The sequence below is a fragment of the Sebastes umbrosus genome, chromosome 21 (assembly GCF_015220745.1).
Source record: "Sebastes umbrosus isolate fSebUmb1 chromosome 21, fSebUmb1.pri, whole genome shotgun sequence".
NCBI lineage: Eukaryota > Metazoa > Chordata > Actinopteri > Perciformes > Sebastidae > Sebastes > Sebastes umbrosus.
Window position 1 is genome coordinate 15,095,618 of NC_051289.1, and position 22,082 is coordinate 15,117,699.

At 38.9% G+C, this 22,082-nt stretch overlaps 2 protein-coding genes across 3 annotated transcripts; both read left to right on the forward strand.

Moving 5' to 3' along the window:
- Positions 1-1,066: 1,066 nt before the first annotated feature.
- Positions 1,067-4,150, forward strand: LOC119480955 (probable G-protein coupled receptor 141). The gene is made up of 2 exons (XM_037757613.1): positions 1,067-1,847; positions 2,505-4,150. Exon 2 carries the CDS (start codon positions 2,505-2,507, stop codon positions 3,456-3,458), a length of 954 nt encoding a protein of 317 aa, XP_037613541.1. The 5' UTR covers positions 1,067-1,847; the 3' UTR covers positions 3,459-4,150.
- A 183-nt stretch (positions 4,151-4,333) lies between these two features.
- hnf4g (hepatocyte nuclear factor 4, gamma) lies at positions 4,334-17,007 on the forward strand. 2 transcript variants are annotated; one of them, XM_037757611.1, is made up of 11 exons: positions 4,334-4,552; positions 10,030-10,198; positions 10,482-10,576; positions 11,276-11,382; positions 11,482-11,631; positions 12,063-12,150; positions 13,066-13,218; positions 14,186-14,235; positions 14,396-14,582; positions 15,643-15,762; positions 16,234-17,007. In XM_037757611.1, exons 1-11 carry the CDS (start codon positions 4,522-4,524, stop codon positions 16,353-16,355), a joined length of 1,272 nt encoding a protein of 423 aa, XP_037613539.1. In that variant the 5' UTR covers positions 4,334-4,521; the 3' UTR covers positions 16,356-17,007. The 2 variants fall into 2 exon arrangements, with proteins under 2 accessions (XP_037613539.1, XP_037613538.1); XM_037757610.1 differs by lacking the exon at positions 4,334-4,552 and adding an exon at positions 7,897-8,610.
- The last annotated feature ends 5,075 nt before the right edge of the window (positions 17,008-22,082 follow it).

Consider the following 22,082-nt stretch of genomic DNA (forward strand, 5'->3'; position numbering starts at 1 on the left):
TCATATTATACCATGACTTTTTTTCGACATACTATGCTTTGATTTTTAGATTTTTTGACATACTATAAAATGGATTCTTTTATTTTTTCGACATACTATACTATGACTTTTTTTTTGACATACTATACTATGATTTTTTTTGACATACTATAATATGACTTTTTAATTTTTTCGACATATTATACAATTACTTTTTTATTTTTTCGACATACTATACTATGACTTTTTCATTCAATAAACATACTATTCTATTACTTTTTTTTCGACATACTATACTATGAACTTGTTAAAATTTTTTAGACATACCATTCTATGACTTCTTTGGTTTGAGGTTGATGAGCTGATTGAAACCTGGTGTGCCTTGTTGCCACCATGGGAGGAGCTAGCCACACCCCCTGCCACACACATGCCCTCCCCTAAATTTTTGAGATACTATACTATAACTTTTTTCAGACATATTTTAATATTAATTTTAATTTTTTTGACTAACTATACTATGACTCCTTTTTTGACAAACTATGACTTTTAAAAAAATTTCGACATTACTATACCCAACTTTTTTTCGACATGCTATATAATGACTTTAAATTTTTTCAACACAATATACTATGACTTTTTGACATTTTTCGACATAATATAATGATTTTTTTATTTTTTTCGTCATACTATAGTATGATTTTTTTATTTTTTCGACATACTATACTATGACCTTTTTTTTTTATTTTTTGAAAACACAATACTATGACCTTTTTTCCACATACTATACTATGACATTTTCATTTTTTTGACATATTATACTTTGACATTTTTCGTCATACTATACTATGACTTTTTATTCAACATAATATACTATGACTTTTTATATTTTTTCAACATACTATGCTATGACTTTTTCGACATACCATACCATGAATATTTTTTATTTTTTCGACACACTATATTATGATTTTTTTTTTTTACAAATATTTTACTTTTTTTCGACATCTTATCCTATGACAGTTTTTATGCTATATATATATGCATACATGGTGTACATACTAATTGAGATCCAAACGACTCACATAACACGAGATATAACATAGTTAAATGAACCTGGTTATAAGGGTAAAAAGCTTAACTTCTCATTTGGATTTCAAACTAAAATGCAGAATAAGCTTTAGGTGTTGGCACCTAATAGTGTTCTGCATTTCTTTTCTTTTTTGGGAGGAAGCATTTGTTTCTAAACCACAGGCAGATGTGCTTCATTATGCTGTTTAGTTCTGGTAATATTATGGCATAGATTTAAAAGGTAATCTGTAATGGCAAGCCTAAAAACATACTCTATGTACCTGCAATCATGCACCAAACTACCTCTTTCCTCTATTCCCCTAATCAACAGTTCTATAAGGCATTGTACTCTATGTACACATCACCATCTAATGGTTTGTATCTAAGTGGATATTGCAGATACAAAATAACAGGCGAATATAAAGGGTTGACCAGAAGGAGGAAGCAGCAAGACAGCCCTGTGGTTGTGCATACATGTGGGTGCAATCACCTCCTGTTTCTGATGCACACACACATGCAAAACTGTAGGGGTTGTTTATGACAACACACACAAAGTACATTTTCAAAACCTTAACTTCCTCATAAATTGGCACACACACACGCACAGAAGCACATGCATCCAAGCAGAAACACAGACACACACACAGACGTTGTTTTCTCAGACATAGTGCTTTTCCCACGCTCGCAAACACATTGCGAAAACGTAACTATTGCTTGCTGCTTGGTGGAGATAATGTGATTTAATGCCTTATTTTCACACACAAGAGCACTCGGCAGGCAGTTCGTGTTAGAACCAAAAGGTACGTAAGTCTGTTTTTTTTTTTAGTGTAATGTTCATTCATGATGCAATTTCCATTTCGGGATTGTTCTTTAGGTAATGATTACACTGTGAACAATATCTCTGTGTTTAAACCTCATGATATTTAAATGCTTATAATTTCAGTTTTAGTTGGTTTTTAGTCCTGTGTACTGTTAAACTGATAATATATTGTAACTTGAAACATGTCAGACAGTGGTTAATATCTTAATTTGGATTATGTGTTCAAACATGAGCAACATGTAGTATTAGTAAAATATGTAATGATAATCGAAGTGTAATATAATCCGTTGAGTCATACATAAATTCAATCAGCAAGTTTTTATTGACATGTATTTTCTCTTTTTCTGTCTTTTCTTTTTTTGTATTACTCCTTTTCTGTTCTGTTGTAACAAGTCAAGTCAAGTCAACTTTACTTATATAGCCCAATATCACAAATTTGCCTCATGGGTCTTCTGTACAACATTTAACTGTTCTTAGACCCTCAATTCAGATGAGGAAAAACTCCCTCCGAAAAAACTTCAACAGGGAGAAAAATGGAAATACACTACTGAACCCTTTCCTGATGTCATCCTCCATCACTATACTCTTGTATCTGATGTGCCCCCTCTCTCTTCTTCCCTTTCTGTCTCTATTTAAGATGACTTCTACGGTAACCCAAAGTGCGCAATCCACGGCCATAAGCTCCATGATGACCACAAGCTCCTTACTTACAACCTCAACGCTGCCGCTTGGTAATAATGAGTACCACACAGTCCTCCTGGTCATCTACTCTGTGGTTCTGCTCATCGGTACCATTACCCTGAGCCTGATGATGCACATCATGAGGTCCAGCCTGGCATCCATCACCTCCATCGCCGTACTCAACCTCATCTTCACCCACTTCGTCTTCCTTCTCACTGTGCCCCTCAGGATTTACTATTACGCAACTAATCACTGGAACCTGGGCATGGGTTGGTGTAAAGTGGTCAGCGGCATGATTCACATCCACATGTACATGTCTTTTATCTTCTACGTGATCATCCTCATCACACGCATGATGACGTTCTACAACAAAGCACAGGGGGTTGCCTCCTTCCAGAGGATTCACGCACTTCTCGTCAGCGCCGTGGTGTGGATGGTGGTGCTTGTCGTGGTCCCTTGCATAATCCATTTTTCCTATGGCAAAAAGGATGAGGATCAGCGCTTGGCCAACAACAGTACCAACACTGGGACTTGCTTCAAGTTTGGCAACAACATAGCGTCAACCGCCAAGGTGTTCAACTACATCATAAGCACAGTCATCATAGTGGTGGCCTTCGTGCTGACGGCCCTCCATGCCAATGTTCTAAGGGATTTATACAGGAAGCACCACCAGGGATGCACCTCTCAGCAAGACTTTGGGGCTCAGCTGAAGAGTCTGTGCTTTGCTCTCATCATGGTTGTCAGCTTCATTCCTTACCACATGTTCCGGCTAAGGTACTTAGAAGACATCTCCCGTCTGGAGAATGTCAATGAGGTGTTTCTGAGTTTGACCACTTTTAACTGTGTGGACATGCTCACCTTCTTGGGGAGGAGAACCTGCTACCGGTGCTTCCCAGACAAGGGTCCTTGACAACTGTTGTTAGGGGGTGTGTCAGGGGGTCAAGATTACACGTTACTTTACTGTTCTTTATTGCTTTATTAAAGTTTATAAGAAATATTGCATTTACAAAAATAATCTTTAGGCTACTCAATGGTTACTTACTAACCTATTTGGAGCTGTTGTTATTACCATTTTCTGTCAGATTTGCCATGCTTTTTTTTTTTTTTTAAATCCTACCACTGTTGTGTTTTTATGTGACTTATTGAACTGTGTTTATGATTTTTTCAAATTATTATATGTGATAGTTGAAAGTGCAGAGAGACACAAATCATGGGGAGGGAGAGAGGTATGACATGCAATGTGGTATGTGTCTTAACTTGTAGGCTACCAGGGTACCCCTTAAACTGTGTTTCTATTGATGAAAATATCGAAATAAGGCATGACTGGAAACTGTTGTTTGCTTATGACTCAAAATGAATGATCTCTTGCCATCTACTGGTCTTTGTATATACTACACATGCTTCAAGCTTATGTATTATTATTATTATTATTATTATTATTATTATATAGTTTGCCATTGGTCTTTGGGTTCCCTCATATTTCATCCCAAATGTGACTTCATGTGAAAAGCATGTGAATGGAAATGAAAAGTAAATATATTTCACCGTATTTGGTAACCCCTGTGTACATAGCTGGAGTGAAATAAATGTCTAAAATTGTTACTTCTTTCCCATTATTTTGTGAAACATTACCTCAAACCTCTGTGATCTCTTACCTTCTGCCCTCTGCTGACACACACACACACACACATGCACACCCCCCCTCCCTGGTGATCCTTTCCTTTTGGTTTTTATGGCTCTGGGTTACTGTTTAACATCCCCACCCTACTTTGAGTTTGTTTAGTAAATCGATCTAATGACAGGGCTATGGTGGCGCCATCCAATGTGTCGCTCCATGAATTATAGGCCGCTCAGCTCTCCAACCTTCCCTTTTAATGTTGTCGTACACCTTTGCCTATTTTCAGTGTCACTTAGACTAATGTCGCACTGACGGGCTGCTCACTTTACCCGAGTACAACGGTACACCTGGATAAATGCACATCCCAGACGGAAACAGAAACACAGGTAAGTCAAAGTCCTCCTGTGAAGTATACTGTCATTGAAATGCAAACTATCAACATCGGCTGTGAGAGTACTGAGAAATGCTGTTGCTTTTTTGGAGGAAGTGAAGCTAATCTTTCACAGTTTCTCAAGGAAGTTTGGTAACATGTTCCGTTAAATCACGTGGTTTGTATTTTCGCGGTAATGGTGGTAGTTACTACCCGTTATGTGTCATGTAAGAAAAGTCGGTATATGCTTTTGAATTGTAGAATATATACAGTATGTGGTTGTTCAAGTCTGCTAGATTCCTTTGTGGGGTTTTGTCCAGTGTATTTAATGGGATAGTGTTCTCGCCTCTCTGTTCGCAGACAGCATTTTGTGAAAACAGATAAGATATAGACTCACTTTGTCACGCATGCTGTGCTGTAAAGATCATGTGATAACCCATTTCACCTGCACAAGGACGTCATCTGTAACAGAGCGTTACAGAGCAACAGGTTGCTACTGTAAGCAGGAAGATGGTAATACAGTCGCATTGTGTTTTTCTCTTATGATGCCCCACCAAAGGGATACTACCACTGAAAGTAAACAGAAATAATTTGGTATCTAATAAAGTAATGCACATATATTTCTAAAATATTCTTAATTATTTATTTTTTTTATACTGTAATTTACTGTAATTGGAAATTGACATTCCCATCCCCAATTGTTTGACAAAACTTTCAGCCAAAACATTAGATATGCTCGGCACATGATTGCATTGGTGATGTTTTGTTGAGAGTTGTAGATTGATTTTTGATGCTGTAGTGTGTGTATTGTATTGGCCTACTTAAAACTGTGCATGTGATTGTGTTCACCCTGTGTATACTGCTTACAGGCTAAAGACACACAGGCTTTACTTCAGCTGATGAAATCATTCGTCAAAAACAAAAAAAGATTTCTATTTTTAAGGGTGAATGTTATTGACCAAACTAACCTTCAATCTTTTTTTAATAATGATAATGGCAGGAAGAAGAATGTGACAATCATTAAACACCCTTGGGGACTATGGGTTTATAGGAAAGATCTTGCATGTAACTCTAAAATCTAAGGAAACCGTCTGCTGTTGTAGAAGTGTTGTTGACTATAAAGTGATTCTTTAATTCACATGTTTCTATTACTTTGCACAAATCCAATACCATAGCAGTGGTTGAACTAAAAAAAATATTCTACTTTAGGCCTACCGTGTATTTTTTTTTTTTTACTATCGCCCAGGTATCAGGAAGTAGTGGTTTACTAGAGTCGGTTGGGTGGCTGATGATCATCTGCGACTATTAAAACCTCTAATCTAAATAGAGGCAACAGTGTTATGGCCGGTTCACACAGAGATAGCCTCTTAGCACTGGGTTTTATGGCTTCAAAGAGCTATTGGTTGCTAGGCGGAGGCAATGTTTCTCAGTGACGTCCTGCTTGGTTTTCAACTAAGGATGTCATAATAGCTGTTAATATTAAAACTCTTTCTGTTTTTACCTACATTCCCAGGTAAAATTTAAAAACCAGTAAGCTTCTATGTTTTTTTTTGTCAGTAGATATGATGGAGTAGAAGGGGCTGGAGATCCCTACCTATATGTTGATTGTTGACCTTACTGTGTTGCAGTTCACACAAAAGCATGGCTGAATATGTTTTCAGTATGTCAGTGTGGTGAGCAAACTTAACATTAACAGTAACATGAGCTGTCTTTATAAAAGCTGATCAGCTTCAATGTTTGGGTTATGTCACTTGATAAATAAATCAAGAGGAGGGTATGATTTGTCACGTATTCAAGATGTAGAAAAATAAAAATCAAAGGCACTCATCATTGCATTAATAAAGACTTGAATTCCTAGGCTTGTTGTCCTTGCACTTAACAGTGGAGGGTGAGGCTAAAAGAGCCGTATAAAGCGCTTAACCTGTTCACCGATAGCTATGAAGTAAAATGATTTTCACTTTTCGATGAATACTGGATTTTATCTGTTTTGTCCTCAAAGCCTCAATGGACCTTGCTTTCTTTTTGTATGTTAAACCCAACTATATCACATGACAGCCTCTTAGAAAACCATCCACTTACATGCAGTATATACTATAAACTTTACCCCTTTTTCTTCATACATGCAAGCCAGGTTTATACTTTCTATTTAGTTCCATTTATCTGTTGTGACGATGAACTGAATCCAGCACACTTGCGCTAGAGTGCTCTGTACCAGTCCTTTTGTGTGTTAGGTGATTGTGAAAGTGATTAGAAAGAGTAAATTCTTCTTCACTCTCCACACACCTGATGAGTCAGGAGCTCACTGACCTCACTGCCTGGTTAAAAAGTAATCTCTCTCTCTCTCTCTCTCTCTCTCTCTCTCTCGTCTCTGTCACTCAACCACTTTATTTCAGCCTTGTATATTAACTAAGATGTCTGTTATTACCCTGTGACCCAATACTAATTGCTTTTTTCTCTTCATGTCCAGTAAATAATCTGTGAGAATGTGCATTCTGATATACTGAGCCAACAGTGACAATATATTACCCCCATGCCTGCTCATATACTGTCGCTGCTTTGCTAAACCGGCCCACTCATTACTGATGTAGGGCATCAAATCTCCCATAACGACACCTCTTATCATTTACAGCTATCTCTAACACAAAGCCCCAATCTGATTACCTTTAAGCCACACAATAAGATTTAGTGCAATGAAACTGCCAATGTAAAATGGGTGGGTTGGGACATTTTAACTGGTTTATGGCAGTAGAGTACAGTTTACAGCATTCCTGCCCTGAAAGAGGAGGCAGCGTACTGATAACTGTTTACCTTGGGTTTTTGATTTCCACTTTTGGCGTCCCCCTGCCACTCTTCAACATGAATTTCTCAGGAAATTTGATCTGTTTTTTAAAATAAGAGAGCTAAATGAAGTGTGAGAACTAGTGTTAATATTACATGCTGCTCCTCAGGTTGTATTTAATTTAACTTTTACACAGCAGACTGGCTCATCATTCTTACTGTAAAGGAAAAGAGCAAAGACACTATAAGTGTATCATCCTGTCTGAAAATTCAAATTCATCCAGTACTAATGTTAATTATTACTGATTTGTAGTCACAAACAATGACAGCGAAACCGCAATAAACCCAGGTTCTAAAACAATGAATTATTTAAAAATGACTCACTGGGTAATTTAAATATTCCTTTAACTATAAATACAAGTAAAAACACTGATGTTTCAACTAGAACATGGTCAATGAGGTCAATGTCATTTGAGAGATAAAGTCATATATAATAAATTATTTGAGGTATATGGCCGGTTAATTTAGAAATAAAGTTTTATGAACTTTTATGAATGAGGCTTGGATGTGTGTTTGTGGAGGAGTTAATGGAAGTTATCAGCGTTTTCTACTTTGCTTTGTGTCTTTATAGATTATATCTGCTGAGGTGGTGGTGCTATTACTCCACTATTGATTAGATTAGGAAGCCTGGCAAGGACACACACGCACGCACACACTAACACACACACATTCATAAATGTGTGTGCCTGTAGGAACAAACGCACACGTAGCTCAGCACCATGCACATACAGTTAAGTGCAAGCTGTCCTCCAAAATCTGATGAAATCGGTTTTATGGTAAAAAAAAAAAGGGCGGAGGGGGAGAAGGGAAATATCTCCTTCACCACTATCTATCCATCCTTGTGATAAGTGTGAGAGAGAAGGACAGATAAGTAATGTGCAACAAGGTGAGAAGTCTTAGGCCACAGCTCCTCCCCTCTCCTTGCTCCTGGCCCAATCGGATGGGATTATAGATCTTTTTATGCCAGGGATCTCCCATGTCATGGCTGTAAGAATTAGATGAAGCAGAGACCAGCAGGTAGGGAAAAGGAGAAAGAGAGAGTGAACTGGGAAGAGAAGCAAAGAGAGGAAGAAGAACACGTGAGGAAGACCAAGTTTGAGACAGGAATGAAGTATTCTCCTGCTCCTCAGAGTGAATCTCTGTTAGAAATGGATGTAGCAAACTATTGTGAAGGCCTGGATCCCTCATACAGCACCCTGGGCTTTGAGAATGCAGAGGTGCTCTGTGGAGGAGGAGGTAAGTACGTGTAACCACCTACACACACACTAAACAACAAACAAGGCATGCACATACAAACAGGAATTGAAGCACAAAACACCTGATTTTTAGCACGCATGTTAAATTGGACATGCTGACATACAGTGTGACAGTGTGCAGATAGCACACTGCATCTTTATAAGCACTGATATGGAGATACATGGACTGATAAGCAGCTCACACACACATTTCACATAATAAAATGGCTTAATATGGACAGAAAAATATCGGTAGCCTCTTGTTTAACACGATGCATCTTGTAAGGAGGGTTTGGGATGGGTCTTCTGGGTGAGGAGGTAGACTAATAGAACAACGGTGTTAGTTTGTAAGACTGGAACTTCACTGATGAAGTGAAGTGAGACCAGCTGAAGGCAAGTGAGTTGCTATTTGCAGAAAAAAGGAAATCAGTACGGGTTTTAACATATCCAGCTAAATTAAGCAATGGGGGAAGTCTTGACACTTTAATGTTGGCCAACAGTGCGTGCATCTAGCCGTCTGTTAACACTGATTGGGGGAAATTCATTCCACTTGCCCTATTGCTTGTATATGGGTATGTCAGTGGAAATCTGTGGTCGTGATGGAAAGAGAAGGGCTGGGTCGGGGTTGTAAAAAGCATGAAATCAGAATGTTGATAAAGGTATTTAGGCAGGAATTGCAGGCATGTGTCATAAAGATGTTTTATTGAGGAGCAAACATGCATCTCAGAGATAGACTGATGTGTGAACAGAAAGTTCGTCGAACGTTGACTCATCTCGCCTTGACGCTGCGTGGTGTGAAACTGAGAAAGATGTGTGTGTGTGTGTGTGGGGGGGGGATGTGTTGATGCGTTTACCTGCACATGCTATGATGTTCTATTTGTTAGGCTTTGACTGAGCGATAAATATGCAGACAATGATGATGATTATGGTTTTGATTATGGTGACGACGCTGCTACTGCTGATAATAATAATGACTATGATGATCATGACAATGCTGATGATAATGAGGAGATGACGGCAAACATAAAGACATCAACAGTAATGTTTGAAATGCCTGGCCATTTATTCTTTTTCCCTGATTTATGTTTGGTTTGATGAACGAATCAAACATAACACAAATGTCACAGCAGTTATAGAAACCCAAACAAACCTCTGCAGTTACACTACGGAATATACACAGAATACATTTACGAGAGTAGTGAGATGCTAATTCTACACATAGTGGCTTCAATTAGATGAAATAGTTGCAGTGGACAGCCAGGACTGTGGTCCCATTATTAGAACTATTCCTGGATGTGTACTGCAATATTTTGACTCTGTTTTATAGCATATTTGTGTCAACGTCAATGTGTGTAATGTACAAATGTATGAGGATGTGTCCGTGTATTTACTTGCGTGAGGGTTTTTGTGTGTATTTCAGACAGCATGCCGACAGAGCCGAGCCTGCCGGTCGGTCCAGACGGGGTCAGCAGTAACTGTGCCATCTGTGGAGACAAAGCCACAGGGAAACACTACGGAGCCTCCAGTTGTGACGGCTGTAAAGGCTTCTTCAGACGCTCCATACGCAAGAACCACGTCTACACCTGCAGGTAGCAAAAACATACAGTGTGAGCACACATATATTAAAAAACACAGCTTAAAATCATGCCACACTTATACAAAATTATAACAGTATGAACGTGCATAAGTACATAAACATGCTCTCGTACATGCGCACCCTTATGATCATAAATAGAACTCTTAAACTATTGATAACTTACTTCTCAGCCCAGTCATCATGACATGTCATATCATATTAAATTACAATACACTGTATCATCATTTCTTGCTCTGTAAAAGTTACTTATATCATTGTATGCTCATCGTATGCAGGTTCAGCAGACAGTGCATTGTGGATAAAGATAAGAGGAACCAGTGTCGTTTCTGCAGACTCAACAAATGCTTCAGGGCTGGCATGAAGAAAGAAGGTAGGTAAACCTGCATCCTGCTCTCTGGTCAGGAGAGAAAGTATTGACCATAACCTCCACTAAAAGTTTACATGTAGAGAGAGACACAAAATAGAGAATTTTTTGGATACCTTGTTAGCTTTTGTACAAATACTGGCTGATTTTCATGGCGTATTGTTGGTGTGTGGTATAGATGTAGTTTCTTTTTCATCTTTTCACTTTCCAAAGCATTGACTTAAAAGTAGTTGCACTTAAGGAGAGGCGATACATGTCTTACGAGAATCTGAAAGCTGCTTCAAGATGGTTGAAATTGGCTCAGCCATAAAATAGGTGATTACTTAGTGTGTGTGCGTGTTTGTGTGTGTATTTATGAGGGGTATAACCTTGGCAAGGAGTTTTATGACACCTAATCATGTGTTATTCAAACATGTTGTTCTGGATTGCAACTGGTTAACGTTTGACTCCTCTTGCTGATGCCAGCCTGTATGACTATTTTCCTAAATATGAACTGCCCCATAGCGGCCGCTGTCATCGGCAACTCTTAAAACTGATAAATACCAACTAAAGCAAATTCTCGCAAACTGTCATATTCCAGTTTGAAAGCTATAGATGATTTTTACAATAAGGAAAGTAAAGGAGGTGCTGTCTCTTCCTGGTTCCTTTTTTATTGCTCTTTCTGTTTCACAGACACAGTAATTTCAGCCGTCTGTTACCTTTCAGCTGTACAGAACGAGAGAGATCGGATCAGCTCCCGAAGAACTATCCCTGACACCCAAGACTTGCCACCCATTACTATTTTGGCCCAGGCTGAATCACTCTCCCAACAGGTGAAAATCCCCTTTTATGATATTTTCATTAGGCAGCACATCATGCGCATGATTAAATTACTTGCACAAGGAATCTAATGGTTGTCTGTCTCCCTGCAGATCACTGCTCCAGTTGGAATAGCCGACATAACGGAGCAGAAGTCAGCCACCGTCGGAGACGTGTGCGATTCAATGAGACAACAGTTATTGGTGCTGGTGGAATGGGCCAAATACATCCCTGCATTTGGAGAACTGCCACTGGATGACCAGGTAACAGGGCTCTGAGGCATGATGGGTCAACTTTGATTATCTCGCAGGAATTAAATCATCCTTGTGCACATTTTAATCCTAAATTTAAACTACTAAGTACTTTAGTTTAAACAACATTCTGTCTTTTTATATTGGTCATGTTTAGCTTGTGTGAGTGTGCCTGCTGCTCTAACAACTGGCTTATTCTGTCAAAGCACTTTCCTTTGGGATGAAAGAAAAAAAAACTTTAATCAACCAAATGCACTGTGAGATGAAAGAATATTAAAAGAAATAATTAAGTAGAGTGTTATAATATAATACAAAGACTACTAAATATAGTGTACTGCACTACAAGTATGGCCCCTCTGTGATATGTGGAAGGGCACAAAAGGGGAGGCATTGTTGCATTGTTTGTGTTCTTTGTTTAACTGTGCGTGTGTGTTTGTTCCCAGGTGAGTTTGCTCAGGGCTCACGCAGGTGAACACCTTTTGCTCGGGGTCGCCAAAAGGTCAATGCCGTTCAAGGGCTTCCTGCTTTTAGGTAGGAACTCGCCAGTAAAATGGCGTCTTATTTATTGATGGTGCAATCAGCACCGAAGTGTGAAGACTGATCGAATGGGTAACACTTTACAATACGGTTACATACAAATGTAAAAGTTGTTACTAATGAACGATCGAGAAACAAATAGGAACGACCTGGTGATTAATGAATTGTTCTAGTAAATCATGATGAACAACCGATGTTTGAGTCGTAACATCAGACTATCATGAAGTAATGAGGGACTACTTAGCGACTACTCAGTATGATGTACCACTTTACCTGAGGGGCACACAAAGGTTAAGTAATGATTAAGTGTTTGTTAATTAATGAGTCGTTGCTAGTTTGTGCTGCTCACTGACTCATTCAGTGAGGAAGTATGAAGAAACATTGACCTAATCATCACCTAATGTTTCATTAATGTAGTATTTCCCAGTCTGTTCTCTAGTTATCAACTTTATAGCCTTGAGTCAGAGTTATTCATAACTACTAATCAACGATTCATTAATTATCAGGTCGTTCCTCACTCCAGCCTTAGTAACTACTAACATTTGTGTATACTGTATTGTAAAGTGTCACCAATCAAATGTTGTGTTTGCTGCGAATGATTAACTAAAGGTTTCTATTTCTTTGTGACTTCAAAAGTGTCTCTTGTAAACTGCATTACTCATTGCCTAGACATGTACCAACATCATACTGTAGGTAGGTCTGTCAACTGCAGACACTCAGACACACACATTGTGCATTGCTATATGTCTTAGGACTGAAACCGTTAAATAGGGTTGACAAAAGTCAACTTTTCTTTCTCTCATGGCTAAACTTATTCTCCACACAAGCACACAACAGCACTCTACCCCATACACACACACAACCACATACCTCAACCCTGGTACTAACCGATACTCACTGTGTCTGCAGGTAACGGCTGTGTGATCCACAGGAACAGTCCTGAACAAGAGATGTACAAGGTAGCCAATCGAGTGCTGGATGAGCTGGTCCAGCCCTTCCAGGATATTCAAATAGACGAAAATGAGTATGCAGCGCTCAAGGCTATTGTCTTCTTTGACCCAGGTAATTAAACATGTTTAATATTTTTAGCTATCACGAGATTTGTGAGGTTCAGTTAATAACAAATGCTAGGAACCGGTTTATTCTTCCTGGGGATGAGTGGTTACCCTGTTTTTCCAGCTCACCCTTGCTTCTCCATTCAGGGACAGTCTGTATATCTAATGTAATTTGCTGTCTGTTTGTTTGAATAAAGTGAAATGGAATATTGCTTTAGGTCACAGAAACTATCGGGCAACATTAGGACCCCACAGGTGTTGGTATTGTGTAATGGCGCACAAATTTATCATTATTTAAAAAACATATTAATTAAGGATAAATTTAATTTAAATAAATTATATTAATGTCTTGTTTCCAAGTAAGTACTGCATTCACATTACAAAAAAAAAATAGAGCATATAATGTTCTTGTGTATAATGCAATTATTCAGTAATATGTAATTTAGCTTTGGAAATAACTTGAACATGCATGCCAATTATTTGAATTTGAATTGAAAAAAGCCAGCAAAAACAAGGAACAATAAATAAAAAGGTGAAAAAAAACAATATTGTGAATAGTACATTACTGAAAATGGCAAACTAAATAGTTTTAATGATAACTTGTCCAATACCCATTGCCATTTTTGTCCAGATCCTTTTTTTTCCAACCAATCCCATCCATCTGGTTACATCCCAATTCCTTCATCCTTTTTTTTTTTTTTTATCTCTCCTTGGCCTAGTGTGACCACAATCCCTGCCCCCATCTTGTGTTACCTGTCCTCCCTTTCTCTCCCCTTCACTAAATCCCCTCATTTTACCTTCATGCCCCAGTTTGACCATAATCATTCCATCAATTCCACTCATATCCTCAATTACATCCCTGATCTTTCTGGGGGTTTTTTTTCTCACCCTCCTGTCCTTCAATCCCTTCCTCCATCTCTCCCCCCACCCCTCAATCCATCCCCTACTTCCATGCTTTGCCTCCCAATCTGCAGATGCAAAGTCTTTGCGGGACCCATCGAAGATCAAGGCCATTCGTCTGCAGGTAGGTGGAGCGTTTGACTCTTGTAGCTTTGTGCAGTTATATTCTAGTATGCTCTATTATAATTTCCAATAATTACAATGCAGTAAATAATATAATTTACATGGACAAGGGAAGTTTGCTTACACTGATGGGAAACTTGGCCTTGTGTGTGTGTGCGCAGGTCCAGATGAGTCTGGAAGACTACATTAATGACCGTCAGTATGACTCCAGGGGTCGGTTCGGAGAGCTGTTACTCCTGCTGCCCACCCTGCAGAGCATCACCTGGCAGATGATCGAACAGCTCCAGTTCATTAAGCTCTGTGGCCTGGCCAAGATAGACAACCTGCTGCATGAGATGCTGCTGGGAGGTGAGTCGCGGCCCCATGTCTGTGCTTGTAAACCTGCAGAAAGAAAAATAGCGTGACCTTCAGCAAGACCACCAAACGCTCCGGTAGAGCTATTCAGTGATGAATGTGTGGAACTGGACAAGCATGAAGTAAAATACAAAAAGTATACTTACTCAGCAAAGTTTTCCTGGATATAAACAATGGGTAAAAAGTTTGGGATTGTGCAGAGCATGGTATAACTTTGTATAATCCACATATATATTAGGCAAAGCCAAAATAGGCAACGTGCTACATGAGATGCCGCTGGGTGACATCTGCAAACACATCGCAATGTGTGTGAATAAGGGAGTCTGTAGTTAAAGGCAGAAAGCATCAAACATATTCTAAGCAGGGCCATGACAGACAACTCATGCCCAAGATGAGGCGTGGAAATAAAGTACTAAGTCATCTCCAAAAATGTCTTCCATTTTTCTCCACACATGCTAAAAACAACTCCAGAATATGACAACCTGACTTAGAAGACCGCATACAGAAAGAGCTGTGTGTGTTTTATTTTTCAACATCCTGTAGGAATGTGGAGCTAACATAACAAAAAAAAATATTGTTATTATATTTAGTGATGTGTAAACAAATGTCCTTCTACATCTTATAAAATATAAAAAAAATAGGGGTTATTTTAGCATGCTACAGAGCTGCTTACAGTGCATAGATTTATGTTATGGAGGCCTCACTCAATTACTATATAAAACACGCACACATGTCAATACACTTTTGAAGGCAAAGACTGAAATAAGCTCTGCATAAATTTGGAAAAACTCGACTCACTCAATTAATTAAAAGCTCCAAAACAGAGATTTATTCTAGCACTTGTTGGAAAAAACTATGCAAAGTGAACCACCCATTGTTCTTTTTTGGTCTGATGAGGGCTTGTTAGGGAACATGTCACCATGTGCGAGAATAAATCTGTGTTTTAGAGCGTTTCATTAAGTGTGTGAGCCCTTAAATGTCACTTAAATAACACCATTTCTAGATGAGATGCAAAACTAAATGTATAACAAGAAACTTGGTGTTATGTGTCCAGGCCTTACGTCAGAGCCCACGCACCTGCACCACCCAGCACACACCCAGCTGGCCCAGGACCCTTTGACTGGACACACACTGGTCATCAGCACCATGCCTGTCGCTCACACTCCACAGATCGGTAAGAACCACGACAACCGTGAGACATGCGCACAGTCGCAAAAACTGCATCTCTGACATAATACACAAGAAATATCAACACAACATTGATGTACAATTTATCTCTTTGCATGAAATGTTCCAAAAGTGTGTGCCAGATGTGTCTCCATTAACTTAGTTGAAACAAATAAAGAGTGAAATGTGGAATGAAAGCATAAAAATGTCACATTTACAAGAATTGATGATTTGTGGCCCTATTGTATGCTTTCATTTAAGAATAAAAAAATGCATTTGGCAATATTACACCACCTAATGGCGACACAAGATTGATGGGCACTGTGTCTACAAAGCAGCAGCTATAGATGCAACATTTCCAGTGAGCTACAATTGATACATTTTAAAGACTTCATACATACAATATTGCTTTTTTTTCCTACACAAAAACATTTTAATTTGCAAAAAAAATAAAAATAAAGTCTCTCTGTCTCTGCAGTTTCTCCAGACACTCCCATCCCATCACCTCCTCAGGGTCCTGCCCCAGAGAAGTTCAAACACTTTCCCCATCCTCTCTGTCCTCCAGCCAGCCCCTCGCCCTCCGCGCAGACAGATCTCTGACTTCTCCCTGCACTCTGTCAAAGAAGCTGACACTAGCACAGTTCCCTCGTCCCCTATTCATCATCCCCAGTCAAAAGATTATGAAAGCAATCCCTGCTCAGTGTCTGCGGTTAGACTTTACCCCCGTTCCTTCTCCCTGTGACTCCTGGTGGTGTTGCAACAATAACTAAGACGCAATTAAAGCTGCTGCGTGAAGCACTCTTAAACTTCAACGTGTCACTTTTAAATGCAGTGAACTAATGAAACGCCAAACGACGGTTTAACAAAACATGCTGTGCATTTTTGTGGTCACCTAAACCAATATACAGATTTTTCAATGCAGTATCTCTGTTTTCATGTCAGTAAGGCACATGCTCATAGACATGATGGCAATTCAAATGTAATGTAATATACATATTAATTGCATTGTTTGAAGTGTAGTTTCTATTTTATTTGTATTGACTATAATATCTCGCTTGATTCGGCACATATGTGCAAAAAATGCCCTCCGTCCTTATGGTTCTTTATGTGCAGTCTATCAGTTGTGTATATCAAATGGCAAGTCCTGATAATGTGTAAATGTACGAAATACGATCTAATCATAAATTGCAGAGGCACCATCATTGGAAAAATCATGGCTTACTGTCAACACATTACAGCTGTCCATTGAATAGAAATTGAATGCTGTGTTTTGTTTGTATTGTATGCATCAATGGGACCTATTACACCTGTAAACTGGTCTAAGATCAGTTATTGTTTTCTAAAGAACTGCAGACATTGTTGCTGATTTTCAGGATTTAGATTTTCTACATTAAGAAGTAACTCATTTTACAGTTGTATTTGTGAAAACATATGGTGAACACATATATTCTTAATAAACATGTATTCAGCAGCTGAACACACAATGTAATGGGGTAGTTTGTGACCATCAACATGATTATAATAATAAAATGTATAAATACTTTATAAAGACCTCATGTTAAATGCAAAAATGAATGTGGATAAATTGTAGTATTTTTACTTACTGTAAATAACAAAATGTATGATAGGAAATATTTGGATCATCAAACTGTCTTTCTATATTCAATTTCTAGAATCAACCTCTCTGTATTTTTATTTTTTGTTTGTATTGATAATGTGTACATTTCTGAATTTATGCAGTATATTGATTAAAATGCAATTTTGTGTATTATATTTGAAATTAATTAATTGAATGTGGATTAATTGAAAATGCACAACATACAGTCAGAGAGATGTCTGGTATGGCACAGCAGCACCCTCTTGCTGACAAGAGAGGAAATACTCATTGTATTGATGCTGTTTGCATCGGTGCACCATGTGAAATGCATTCGTTCATTCATTTTTATATTTCATTTTTTTTATATATACAGTATATAGGGAAAAGTAAAGTGTGAGATGAAAAAAAAAAAGAAATTCCTTTCCAATCAAACATGTATCTGGTTGCTACAGCCGCAGAAAACTATTTCAATGGATATTGCTAAAAGAAAAAAAGAAAAATGGAAATTGCCATTTTTTCACATTGGATCCTGAAAGAAAAACAATATAGACAGACAGATGATGATAAATTGACAGGATGTATTTCAATATGGTTTCTCCACGTGCAAGAATACTGCAGTGTGTTTGTCCATTACTTCCGTCATGGAAGTCATCATGCTCCCCCACAGTTCCATTGGTTAGTGGTATACAGCGTGCATCCAAAGCTTTATTGGCAAGCTATTGAGACTGCACTGCTGGATGATGCTGCTCATCTAAAATCAAACTAGTTTCCCCCACCGTCCATCTGGGAAAACACGCTTTGAGACAAACCCTAAAGCCAGATTGTAAAGCAACGATTCCAGCTAGAAACTGAGCCGGGGGCCAACTGTACTTTTAAATCTGTTATTTTGTTTACCGCGCACAATCATTTTCTCTGGGTTCTGTGTGCATGTGTGAGCGTTTATGTGCAGTGGATGAGACCAGGGGATAAAGCTGAGAGCTCTTATTCTCTGTATATTGTTGTGTGACTCAGAGAAAACACTCAGGTTATTTATGGTAGAGGAGATGATGCTGTCTAGAATCAACATGGCCAAATCCTCCTATCAACTTCATAATGGACACGCTACCTGGCTTAGGTCAAAACAACACCACCCACAAGGGGAGGATGTGTGTATGCATATATACTGTATGTGTGCGTCTGCTCCTACCTGCAATTTATTTATAATCTGTGCGGATGCATGTGTGTACACTCTTGTGTGTGTGTGTGTTTTTGGGAAGTGTGTGTACCCAGGGAGCTTTAATCAAAGGCCTATAGTGAGGAGATGTGGGGGCCCTGTCTCTTTCTTTTCCCTCAGATAAAACTGTGTGTTAGCATGCCAGTCACATATCTCATCTGAGACGCACCGCTCTCCTCCCCACACCTCGCCGCTGCCCACACTGACAGCACGCTATTACACACCAGTATGACGCTCGCTCCACCTGAGGAGGGCGACGAGTGGGAGAAATACAGGGACGAAGAGATAGAGGGATGGAGGAGCAAAAGATGGACAGGAATATGATTTTTTTTTTGGGGTATTTTATTACATAGTTGCATCTAAGTTTGACTTGTTGATTAAGGCTATACATTTAAAAATGCTCCCATTTTCTACCCAGGCTAGGTGGTGATTCTGCACTTTTCCCACACATTTGTTTTGAATTTTGAAATTGGTACAAAATATGTAAATACTGATTGAATACTACAAAAAATCTGAACATATTAAGATGCTCTTATTTGTTATGAGACACTAAACAATACTTTCAACTCACCTGCTACATGAAAATACACTGATCATGAAATGTATTCTCTTCCTAAAGTAAGTAATATTACTGAGTTATCAACATACGTTTGCATATATTTATTTTATTTTATTATAGAAACTGTTTAAAATTTGCAAAAAAATTGGACCTGTTTTGAAGAAAGTTATTTCCCCTTCTCTGGTCATCTGTCCATCAAATAACTGATCCATCCACCCATCCCTCCATCCGTCCTTTTCCCATCATAACCACTAGATGGCAGTACATGTCTGTGGTTTTACAATATACAAATTGCCCTCTAATGGCTGTTATCAATGTACTTTGCCCTTCCTCTGTCATTCTATGTCAAAATAATAAAAAATGGGAAAAAATGCATGTAATTAAAAAACATATTTTATCATATTTTAATGCTATGCGTATCACTTTTTTAATTAGTTGCAGGATCTAAGATGGCACAGTATGTATCTGTCAATCATTTTATTTCAAATCGATTCAACTTAAGTGAGAAACATACTGACATATATTTCATGCTTAAAAAAATATATATAATATTTGCATCTGCAGTTTAATAAACCTATTAAATATTTTACATTTAGATTTTTTAAACAACAAAGATGATTTTACTGTAATTGTGTGATGTGTAAATGTGTGTTCAGTGTTTTGTAATTTAACTTTACATTGCTGTTTCCAAACTGTCTGAACAGATTTTGTCTCAAAAGTAGACATAAGAGATTGCAAAGTCACACACGTATGCTCCAGTCTGCACCATGCAGGGGAATATTGGCAAGTCTGAAATGAATGGCATGTGTCAGCGATCCCAGATTAGAGCCGGAGATTGCAGGCTATCATTCCTCACCAGTGCATTTACCCATAATTCCCCTCTGTCTCCAACATATCCGATGATTCCTCCTCTAGGAGACAAGGTGAGGCTGTACGAATCTCTGCCTCCAACTCTGGAATGAATTTAAAAACCTCTCCTGAGTGATTTTCTGTGTCTCCGTCCTGCGACGGTGTGTGTGTGTGTGTGTGTGTTGCATGCATGTGTGGTTTCTGATTATACCACAGCATGGGTGAAGGGAAGGAAAATACAGTGACAGCTTCATTTCCAAAGCTGAGTTCACATAAATGAGGGATTAAAGCAAGCAAGAGGGTTAAGGCTCACCTCGGCCTTCAATGACAGCTTTCCCTTCTTAAAATCACTCTCTACTTCCTCTCTCTGTTTGTCTCTTTCTGTCTCACCCCTCCGTCTGTTTCCATCTTTATTTTTGTCTTACACTTTCTTCCTGTTTAGGTTATCTGTTTGATTCGCCTGCAGAGATAATACACACACAGATAAAAATTTAAAGAAACACATTTACTGTACTGTCGACTACACACACAGTGATTTACACAATTGCGGCAAGGCGGGCTGCGCTCTACATCATGATGATGGGAACCAGGTTAAGGCAATGAAACTAGGGGTTAGGGCCAGGCATGGGTGTGTGTGTGTGTGTGTGTGTGTCTGTGCGTGTGTGTGTGTGTTTGGGGTACATTAGGGAAATGAAAAGGGGTGGACCACTGATGGCTTCTGAGATGCAGACTTGTTAGAATAAAGGAATATAAAAAAGACAGGAGACAGAGGAGATGACAGGGTGGATGATAAGATGAGTAGTGCAGTAATGAAAACGGTCCTGTGTACCCCGAGATTACATGGGGAATGAGATTGGAGAGAGAGAGAGAGAAGAGGGAGAGAGAGGCTGAAGAGGGCGTACTGTAGAGGGGGATATGGGTGAGCGGGTTGTATGAGGGGGAGTGAAAGGATGGAGAAAGATGATGAACCATGGTAAAAGTCAGCTGGAACAGACATGGTACAGGTGTGAAAGGGAAAAAATGGAGGAGAGGAAGAAGAGAAGAGAAGAGAAGAGAAGAGAAGAGAAGAGAAGAGAAGAGAAGAGGTATTACAACTCAGGACGAAGCCGCCCCACTCTGAATGATAAGTGTCTCACGCGCTGCGGGTTATGGGAAGTTCACACAAACAAATGACTCCCATTTGCCAGAGGCGAGGGACACAATTGAGAAAGAAGGGGCGAGAGAGTAAAGGAGGAGAAGAGGGGAGAAGAAGAAGGAGGAGGAAGCGGACTAAATACTGGAGCCATGATTTCAGATAACTCCATCTGCATCGAGGAAATGCTTACCTTTTTACCCCCTCTAATGGTTTCGTGGGTTTGCAGCGTAAACGAAATCACCTTCAATCCAAAGGATATTAGGGAACCCTGTAGTGAAGCGCAGTAAAAGTCTGTGCTTGGTTCCTTAAATTATAGGGCGCCTATGGACCTTGGTCAATAACACTAAATGTATTGCAAATTGTAGCATGTAGGTGGGCTATGTTTTGCACCATAAGAGGTGATATCAAATAGTAATAAGGGTGCATGAATACTGCCCTTATTTATACACTAAGCAGCATGGAATCAAAGCTGAGTGGATACCTCTCTTTGAAAATGCCTTCACTATAGTTGTTTTTAACCATGGGATATGCAGGCCAAAGAGTCTGCAGGTTTTCATTCTATTCAAACAAGCAGCTTTTCTGGTTAAAGGTGTGTTTTTCAGTTAAATTAGATGCTGAAGTGTTCGAATGACAACCTACTTACTCAAAAAGACCCCCTGCTTGAGAGCATTGAGTTGCAGCACCAATAGCTTCAGTGTGATTATAGGATTGGATACGCTGGCTGATGCAGGGGTCGACCCATGACCTTCAGTTTAGGTCACGTATGTCTTTTTAGTAAAAGAACAACATACAGCCATGCTAGCAGCTCTGCGACATTGTACTTAGGCACAGTGGTGCTTTGAGCTGAATGCTAATGTCAATGCTAACATGGTGATGTTTGTATAATGTTTACCATGTTCACCATCTCATTTTACTGTGTTAGCATGATAACATTTGTTAATAGCACTACACACAATGTACAGCTGAGGCAGCTG

Coding starts and splice junctions, on each gene's coding strand:
- LOC119480955 (XM_037757613.1), top strand. CDS start 2,505: ATGACTTCTACGGTAACCCAAAGTGCGCAATCCACGGCCATAAGCTCC.
- hnf4g (XM_037757610.1), top strand. CDS start 8,373: ATGAAGCAGAGACCAGCAGGTAGGGAAAAGGAGAAAGAGAGAGTGAAC. Junction 14,236..14,395: donor TCAAGGCCATTCGTCTGCAG/GTAGGTGGAGCG, acceptor GTGTGTGCGCAG/GTCCAGATGAGTCTGGAAGA. Junction 15,763..16,233: donor CGCTCACACTCCACAGATCG/GTAAGAACCACG, acceptor CTGTCTCTGCAG/TTTCTCCAGACACTCCCATC.